The sequence below is a fragment of the Danio aesculapii genome, chromosome 23 (genome assembly GCF_903798145.1).
Source record: "Danio aesculapii chromosome 23, fDanAes4.1, whole genome shotgun sequence".
NCBI lineage: Eukaryota > Metazoa > Chordata > Actinopteri > Cypriniformes > Danionidae > Danio > Danio aesculapii.
This window is the reverse complement of record NC_079457.1, coordinates 49,009,030-49,019,024: the sequence shown is the minus strand read 5'-3', so window position 1 is coordinate 49,019,024 and position 9,995 is coordinate 49,009,030. Positions and strand designations below refer to the sequence as shown.

At 38.7% G+C, this 9,995-nt stretch overlaps 1 protein-coding gene across 2 annotated transcripts in view; it reads right to left on the bottom strand.

The window, feature by feature from the left end:
- Window positions 1-859: 859 nt before the first annotated feature.
- mitfb (melanocyte inducing transcription factor b) overlaps window positions 860-9,995 on the bottom strand; it is a 74,605-nt gene continuing 65,469 nt past the window's right edge. For both annotated transcript variants that reach the window (XM_056449657.1, XM_056449658.1), the window contains exons 7-10: window positions 9,956-9,995; window positions 7,884-7,959; window positions 7,617-7,764; window positions 860-6,389 (exon numbers count right to left, since the gene is read on the bottom strand). The exon at window positions 9,956-9,995 is cut by the window's right edge and continues 17 nt beyond it. In XM_056449657.1, the coding sequence (XP_056305632.1) occupies window positions 6,018-6,389; window positions 7,617-7,764; window positions 7,884-7,959; window positions 9,956-9,995 (636 nt within the window). In that variant the 3' untranslated portion in view covers window positions 860-6,017. The remainder of the gene's footprint in view (window positions 6,390-7,616; window positions 7,765-7,883; window positions 7,960-9,955) is intronic.

The following is a 9,995-nucleotide window of genomic DNA, read 5'->3' as shown; positions in this document are numbered from 1 at the left end:
GGCAGATTATTTAGCTTGTTTTAAGTACAAAAAAATCACTTCGTTTTGACTCAGTATTTTCCATCTTCCAGATATGAGTAAAAAAGTCTTCAAGCATTCATTTGAAGAGTTCACACTTAGATACTGCTTAGCACTATTAGCAGGTTTGGCATGCTGTCCCGGGAGAGAGTAACTCAATGCTAGAAAAAAGATAGTGTAGCAGAGAAACTGAGCGCTGAGAGAAGAAGAAGACGCACAGGGACTCGACACTACATGAGAAGGGGGTAGGGGTGTTATGTAGGAAATGAGAGGATGAGATAAAAGGGGTTTGAAAGGTGAATAGAGAAGGGGAATTACTCAACGCTGGAAAGAAGTAAAAGGGGCTGATGGATGCCATAAGGGGGTGGAGGATCTCAACACCAGAAAGAAGAAAAAGAGGAGAGGGGGGCAGTGGGACTCCTGCGGGAGTCAAAGCTGCAGTGAGCAGAAGTGGTGGGGGAGGGGAGTATAGCTCACGCTTGGATGGTCAATGAGCATATAAGGTGGTCAGAGATCAGGTAGGTCTTGAGAGCTGCTCCTTGTAAAGGAGGAGATGGGGTAGAAGGGGGATTCTTCCAAAATGAAGATAAAGCTGTGCTCACACTGGACTCTTTTCCCTATAGACTTCTATTCATATGAGTGCGAATGCAGCAGCCCGGAAACGCAAGCTTGGGCGACAAGTTTCGCAGTTCGCTGCATTAGAAAGTTCAAGCTTGGTGAACTCAGACCTGCGGAATCACATCACGTGACTGTATAAGAGCTAAACATAAGATCAAAACATGACTTCTCTGGACAGAAATGTAAAATATGGAGCAATCGCTCACTTGCTTAATGCCCTAATCATCTCGGTTTAATCCCGCCACTGTTCATAGTGCTGTACGACAGAATTTCGCACTCTCAAATGTGACCGCAGCTTAAGGCAGTAGGGTAAAATCGGTCTATTTCTTGTAGGCTTGGATCAATCTGATTGGATTATTGCTGATTACGGACGAGAGACCAGCCGCGATCAATCATATCACATGCTTCTCTCGAAACTAGTTTATAAAACTTCACTTGTCAGATAGGAGGGGAAAACTGTTCATAAAAATACCCATGTAAATGTAGGCATGACCTAAGAATTATGGAGCTGCCTATACAGGAATGAAAGCAGAAAATAGATGAATGCAGGCATAATTGCAAATCAGCATATATGCTGACAGCACATAATATTAGACTAGATATTCTTCAAGACACTAGTATTCAGCTTAAAGTGACATTTAAAGGCTTCACTAGGGTAATTAGGGTAAAGTTAGGGTAATTAGGCAAGTCATTGTATAACAGTGGTTTATTCTGGAGACAATCCAAAACTAATATTGCTGAAGGGGGCTAATAATATTGAGCTTAAAATGGCTTTAAAAACTATTAAAAACTGCTTTTATTCTAGCTGAAATAAAACAAATAAGACTTTCTCCAGAAGAACAAATATTAGAGGAAATACTGTGAGAAATTTGGGAAATATTTGACAAAGAATTTAAATTACACAGGAGGGTGAATAATTTTGCCCTCAAATGTTTAAGTAAATATAAGTCTATTTTTCATCTCAGTCTCCATTCACCTGTACAGAACTAATATTGTGAATATAATATTGTGACAGGTGATAGAATAGAAAGTCTGCAGGTTTGGATCAACACGAACACAAGGAAATGGCCACACTATTTGACACATATTTCCGTCGAACTATTGCTTGAAGTACCATGTTTGTAAAGTAAGGCACTTGACAGTGATCTGACTAAGATAGCGACACTAAAACTCCTACAACATCTTCCCATCAACACATCTGAACGTTATCTTTGCATAGTTCTATCAAACAACACTTAATATAGTACCTACAGTATGTGATCATTCTAGTGGCACAAACTGCTACGCCAAGGCAAACATCAGTAGAAATACACAGTAACAGCTTATTATTATTAGAAACACAGTCAGTTATTTACACCATGTAAGAGTTATTAATAATAATAATAATAAAAACACAAGTGTTAGAATAAAATATAAAATAGTTCTTAAAATGTTCAAGGTATAATCCTTCTTCCAGTGTTTTCGCTAATAAAAAACATGAATAAAAATCCCAGATCTTCCTCCTCACTCTTCTAAACATGTGGATATGTTAAAGGTTAAATATAAATGTGTTTAAGGGTAATAAACTGGAGTCTGAAGATTGACAGGTTATTCCTTTAGTCATCAAAGATGTGTTAAGAAGTTATTTCACATTCTTATGGATTAGTTGGTGCTGAGCGCTGTGTGAAAACACATCCGCTGGGTGAGAAATGCATATGAGGTGAGGAGCGTTTGCATAATCGTATAGGCACTGCATTTGACCTCGAGAACGGTTCTTCAAGGTTTGTCTCTGATAAATATTGCTTATTGCTTTGCACATTCGGTCATATCGATAAGACGTCCTTCAAACATAAATAAATTAATACTGCCTTCGGTTAATAATTGAAAAGGAAACATCATTTAGGGACAGATGTCCTGATAGCAAACATACGTCATCCAGACATCTTCGGTTTACATGCGTTTTTACATCTGGAAGAGGCGATTGGATCAAAAAGTTGCATAAAGATTCAGCGATGTTAGACATTCAACAGATTTTTCAATATTTACAAATGAGTAATGATTAGGAAGAGCTGTGCGCTGCAGAACAAGCTTTTCTTACGGAGATTTTGTCTTGTTTTTAGTCCAAACGTCTAAATATTCTTAAATTGTTTTCTAGACAAGCTAAAAATATTGTTTTTTAGAAATAATGAGTCAAAATGAAGTGAGATTTTCCTTAAACAAGCTAAATAATCTGCCAGTGAGGTAAGCAGAATAATCTTAAATCAAAATCAAGATTATTTTGCTTAATATTATGCTTTTATTTTGCCATATTGCTTAAAACAAGACAATATATTTAGCTTGTCTAGAAAATGCTTCTTGATTTAAGATTTTTTTTTTAGATATTTGGACTAGAAAGAAGATTTAAAAACTCTAAATAGGAAAATCATTTATTGCAGTGTGGTAAATGAAATAAATCTTATAGTAACTCTCGTGTTGTTACAAACCTGGGCCCGACTGTGCAACGCCTTTAAATACAACGTAAAAATGATCATATGTAACATCTTAATGCTACATTCAGATTCCCAAAAGTATTGTAATCTACATTCACTGGCCACTTTATTATGTACACCTTACTAGTACCGGGTTGGACCCACTTTTGCCTTCAGAACTGCCTTAATCTTTGGTGTCGTAGATTCAACAAGCTACTGGAAATATTCCTCAGAGATTTTGCTCCATATTGACATGATAGCATCACACAGTTGCTGCAGATTTGTCGGCTGCACATCCATGATGTCAATCTCCCGTTCCACCACATCCCAAAAATGCTCTATTGGATTGAGCTCTGGTGACTGTGGAGGCCGTTTGAGTACAGTGAACTCATTGTCATGTTCAAGGAACCAGTCTGAGATGATTGGAGCTTTATGACATGGTGCATACTAAGCCGAGCATCTGAATGTGTCAGCAGAAATGGAGACTCATCAGACCAGGCAACATTTCTCCAATCTTCTATTGTCCAGTTTTGGTGAGCCTGTGTGAATTGTAGCCTCAGTTTCCTGTTCTTAGCTGACAGGAGCGGCACCCGGTGTGGTCTTCTGCTGCTGTAGCCCATCCGCCTCAAGGTTGGACGTGTCGTGTGTTCAGAGATGCTCTTCTGCAGACCTCGGTTGTAACGAGTGCTTATTTGAGTTACTGTTGCCTTTCTATCAGCTGGAACCAGTCTGGCCATTCTCCTCTGACCTCTGGCATCAACAAGGCATTTGCGCCCACAGAACTGCCACTCACTGGATATTTCCTCTTTGTCAGACCATTCTCTGTAAACCCTAGAGATGGTTGTGCGTGAAAATCCCAGTAGATCAGCAGTTTCTGTAATACTCAGAGCAGCCCGTCTGGCAGCAACAACCATGCCACGTTCAGCGTCTCTTAAATCCCCTTTCTTCCCCATTCTGATGCTCGCTTTGACCTGCAGCAGATCGTCTTGACCATGTCTACATGCCTACATGCAGTGAGCTGCTGCCATGTGATTGGCTGATTAGAAATGTGCGTTAACGAGCAGTTAGACAGGTGTACCTAATAAAGTGGCCAGTGAGTGTAAGTAGCACTTGAAAATCATTGTAGACCTATAATTGCGCTTGATTAATTATTAAAGACAAAGCTATGAGGACAGTAAAAGTAAAGGTGCTTCATATAGACTTTCTTTTTCGGTGCTAATTTGATGGCGATTATTGGGTGAAACATTCAAGATACAACTCCATATTAGCTTTAATTTCAGATATTTATCAGCGACTCAACTCGTTTTCGCACATTCAAGTTATGTGCATTGTTGTGAAGCGAAGAGTGTTTGTAATAATGCACACAGAGAATGCTCTTAAAGGTGCAGTATATAGGAGTGATATATTATACAGGTTCAACCTAGTGGTTGAACTAGGTATTACAGCCAAAATTCTAAATATTGGAAAGGGCTTTTTTACACCGCACCTCCGAATGACGACGACTCCAGAGTAACGCAGGTTGCCAGAATGACAGCACACACAGGAGTGAGTGTGCATGATGATCAAACTTTAAACAGTAATCTGATCACCTAATGTTTCTAAGGTGGAGTTGAATAAATCTGACTCATTTCTGCTGCTGCTGTCCTTCAGAGGTCACATTTTTGGCCACGTTTGCATATATTGAGGACGCTTTTGTGATTGAAATCAATACGCATGTTTTCCGCCAAGGCAACCTGGAGTCCTGAAGTATAATTCAGTAAGCTGGGAGTGGGCTGGTTATAGAGACCAAAACAAAGACAGGCGTTCTCAAAAGAGAGTATCTGACTTCAGCATTGTTTTTCAGAAGAACAAATATGTTCATTTAGCATGTTTCTGAAATATCTGCAAACATATTATAGTACTTTTATACTTCAGAAGAGTCAAAAACATACATCCAGCAGCTTTTACAGCTAAGATCCATCATTATTGGGAAAGCCCTGTGTTTTTTTTTTTTTTTGACTAGTTAGCTGATGTTATAATACTTCAGTGACGTGTGATTTTTGATTAGGTTTAGAACAACATGAGAGTAAATAATGGTCATATTTGAAATATTGCAGCTCAGAGGTTTGTGTTTACTACATGTACTGTGCTATTAGATATTAGCTGTCGATTAATATGTTAATGGGAAGCGTAATGCTTTAGGCTTTCCTTTTTACAAGGAGATAAAAACAAAATAATCTTCTAAACTGTGCGCAGACGTGCTACTATACAATCAAAACAATCACCATTCAAGTGCACTTTTAGAATATCCCAAAGATGATTCAATTATAGTCTAAAGACTCCTTTTTTTTGTCTTTCCGATACTGACCTTGATTATTGGATATTATGCACGCATCTCAATTATTATAGCACAATTTGGGTAGACAGGTTAAAAACACAATCAAATAAAAGGAGTGTAAACATAAAAATAATGGACCCTTTTCACAAGACGCGTTTGACGGTCATCGTAAACTTAAAGTTACGATTTTTAAAAATTAAAGAAAACAACGTATGTACACTTTTGTGTATTTCTGAATGTATTATATTACCATTGCATCAAATTACTAAATAAGGAATTACCACCTATGCGAAGCATTTCTAATGCAGCGTGTACGAAAGTGGGACAGTAAATCTGCCATGATTCTCTCATCTGGCTGCCGTTATCAGCCTCACACTAGTGTTTTCCTCTTTCTGAAAGTCTTGATAACACCATCCTGGAGTTATTCTGTTAGTATTTCAGCTAATAGGATTGTAGAATAATGATTTGTTGTACTCTCCTATTCACTACGCTCTGAGTTTACCAACTATGAGCACATCAATGCTGCGAAACTGCGAAAAGGGTCCATGTTACTTGTGCACTTGATAAAACAGCTTCCTCTTTAGCGATCCCGAGCGCCACTTTTGTTTTTGGTGGCACTAACAAACATGCTGGTTCTCCTCCATGTTCATGCTGTCTTTTTGCGCGCTTTCGTTGGAGGCACCGGAGATAAGAGACTCATTTGTGGCTCCAGACGTCAGTGTTTCGTCCATTAGGATGTCGTCCAGTTTGGCGGTGTGCGTGTCTGAAAGGTGTGTGTCGTTGAAGCTGATTGTGCCGTTGTTCAGGTCCAGGGTGCTGGAGCGGCTCATGTCGGCGCAGACCGGATGTGTGTGGGTGCGTGTATACATGTCCTGACTGCAGTCGCCCAGCAGCGGCTCCTGTTTGATGGCCCGCGCCGCGAGTTCTGACGCACACAGAGCAGATGAAGACATAGCCAGACCGTGAGCTCGAGCCTGAATCTCCAGCTCCTGCACACACAACACATTTACAATGAGAAACATGCTTTTCTCACAAAAAACTCTTAACGCTTGTGTGCTGTGGAGTTGTTTTCATCCACTCTGAGGTGATTTGAGTCTTAATTTGACCACAACTTTTTCAGTAAATGGAATATTTTAATGACAAATCTTATTTTGACACATATTTTGGGAAAATGCTTTGAAATTTTCCAGAAACCCTTTCATTATGTTGGTGGCTGTTTTTTACCCCATTGACTTTCATTATAAATTATATTTTTTGATTGCAAAGACATGATAATCCTTCATTTCTGTGTATTTGTAAAACATACTAAAGATTTAGTATGGCAACGAAAATGCCACTTTATTAGGTACACCTTACTAGTACCAGGTTGGACCCTGTTTTGCCTTCAGAACTGCTTTAATCCTTCATGACAGAGATTCAACAAGCTACTGGAAATATTCCTCAGAGATTTTGCTCCATATTGACATGATAGCATCAATTTGCTGCAGATTTGTCGGCTGCACATCCATGATGCCAATCTCCAGTTCCACCACATCCCTGAGGCGCTCTATTGGATTGAGCTCTGGTGACTGTGGAGGCCATTTGAGTACAGTGAACTCATTGTCATGTTCAAGAAACCAGTCTGAGATGATTGGCGCTTTATGACATGGTGCGTTATCCTGCTGGAAGTAGCCATCAGAAGATGGAGACACTGTGCTCATAAAGGGATGGACATGGTCAGCTTTCTTCCCCATTCTGATGCTCGCTTTGAACTGCAGCAGATCGTCTTGACCATGTCTACATGCCTAAATGCAGTGAGCTGCTGCCATTTGATTGGCTGATTAGAAATGTGCGTTAACGAGCAGTTGGACAGGTGTACCTAATAAAGTGGCCGGTTAGTGTATACTGCAATGTTGATGTGTTTGGTCTTGGCGGAATAGATCTGCTACGCTGCTGCTGCTGATGCTTTAATTAGTATGGCAGAGCAATTACTGAGAATTGCAGTCTGCGAATATAACACAATACAGCTGCATATGTAACCCCCCCATAGCAGATCTAAACACAGATGGAGCTGGGGTGGAGGAGGGTCTCCAAAAAACATGCTGGCATAAAACAACACTGAGCATTTAAAATGCTGAGGATAGTTAATGCATATTACATACAGTACCAAACTATTGCAAAACCGTGACCCTAAAACCAAAACCCGAGCCCTGAGAAGTGTGTATTGTTGCACTGACCTGTATCCTGAGCAAGAGGTTGCGGTTTACGTGCTCCAGCTTCTTCTGCCGGTTCTCCAGCTCTTTTGCTCTCTGCTGCTCCCTCTGCAGTTTCCTGATGTAATCCACCGACGCCTTCAGAATCGTGCCCTTGTTCCAGCGCATGTCCCTGAGGAGATCACACACACACACACACACGCACCTCAGCTGACCACAGTGCATCTGAAGATATAACAGCATGTATTTATCTCTGCTTCGTGTGTTGATCTGACTAAATACTGTGCTTACGGGTCGTTTGACTTGGGAATCAGAGTGCCCAGTTCTTTGATTCGATCATTAATGTTGAATCTCCGTCGCCTCTCGACTGAAACAGATTGAAACCACACTCAGAGTAACACATTTCACAATAATGGTCCATTAGTTACTGTATTTACTTACTATGAATAATTTTGTACGGCATAGTTCAACATTTACTAATGCATCATTACAATTCATTATTATTAAAAGTTGTGCTTGTTAACATTAGTCAAAGGGGACCTATTATGCCCCTTTTAACAAGATGTAAAATACATCTCTGATGTCTTTAGAGTGTGTGTGTTTCAGATTGAGCTGAGAATAGCACACAGATCATGTTCTCCAGCTCTCTGAAACTGACCCCTTTCAGGCTTTGATCCTAATTGTGGCGTTTTGGTGACTGTCGCTTTAAATGCAAATGAGATTGGGCTCTTTTCAGAAGAGGGCGGAGCTACAGACACCTGTGCATCAGCATAGTGCAGATTCAAAACTCTAATGACAGACGGCTGCTTCTCACTCAGGGCTGTTTATGCTAATGAAATGGAGAGATGCTCACTAGTGGGCGGGGCTTTCCAGCTCTGATGACACGTACAAAGGGAGAATGTCAATCAAAGTGTTTCTGCAGGCTTTTTTTTTTTAATAGAGTTAAAAAAAAAAAATAGAGTTAACTGATATTTACCTTTAGAGACTGGAGATATTCACACACTGCTGTCACACAACTGTGTTTCTCCTTTTAATGCACAGTGAGTTAACATGAACTAAATAGCATTAACTAATGTTAACAAAGATGAACAAATAAAATAAATGATTTACTAATTGTTTCTTCATTTAAGTAAATACATTAAATAAGATTATCTAACAGACCACTATTTTAAAGCGTTACCCAAAATCACACTTACAGTAATCAGCCTAAAAAGAAATGTCTATTGGGTGCAGATAATATCGTCATTTCTGATTGATTTTACAAACTCCAATGTGAAAATTAGGGGTGGAATAAAAGGTAACACTTTATTATGATGGTCCATGAGAGTATTAGTAGACTGTTTGCTTAATATCTGTTGATACTGATATTTAACAGTGCTTCAACAGACATTTAACTGACTAGAAGAGACTTTGCATGTACATGTTAACTTACACTAACCCTAACCCCTACCTAACAGTCTACTTATAATCTAATGAGAATCAGTTGGCATGTAGAGGCAGTGTAACTTAAACTCAACAAGCGGACCATCAAAATAAAGTGACAGAAGAAAACTATTTAAATCGATGCATCTCGAATCATTCTTGAACGATTCAGAACTTTTGAGAGAACTGATTCAGAATGGAGAAAGAAAGAATCATCCTTTTTTTAAGACTCGCGATGCATCGGTTTATTTACGTTTCTCTTTACAGAATCGATCCTGTAATCATATTAGATTGTGCAGGCATGTGCACGAGCTAGAAACAGAAAAATAATGAGAATAATTCACAGACACGTCAATGTACATACAGTATCTGTACGAAGTCAGGACTTAAAAAATAAAACAGGGTAACACTTTATAATAACTACACACTATAAATCATCTATTAAGCATTAGCAAATAGATAAGTCATTATCTGTTAAGCATTAACTCTACATTAATAAGCGTTAATAAGCAGTTTATAACTGCAGCTACAAATGCTGTATTCTTAACTTACAAACATATTTATAATGTGCTTAATACTTGTACTTTCATTCTTTGTTGATGATTTATTTTTCATAACTAAATTAAGTATCACATTATTTACAAACCATTTGTATTTAAAAGTAGTTGAGGGTGGAAATATAATACAATATAAACTATTTTCATTGATGTGGAGCAAAACTCTTCATGCATTTTTAAAAATCTATTAAAAATGACTTCAATAACCTTTTAAAGCATTAAATATTGCTCAACTTCATTAATAAAAATACAGGGTGAAAAAGACGATAAATGTAGGTAAAGAATCATTCTCAAATCAGACCATGACTCCCAGAATCAGAATAGGATTGGATCGTGAAGTCCCTAGAATCCCACCACTAGTAAAAACAAAATAAAGTAACTCACTTAAGTTATGGTTGTCCTTTTTTTGCCGTTCCTTTGCGAG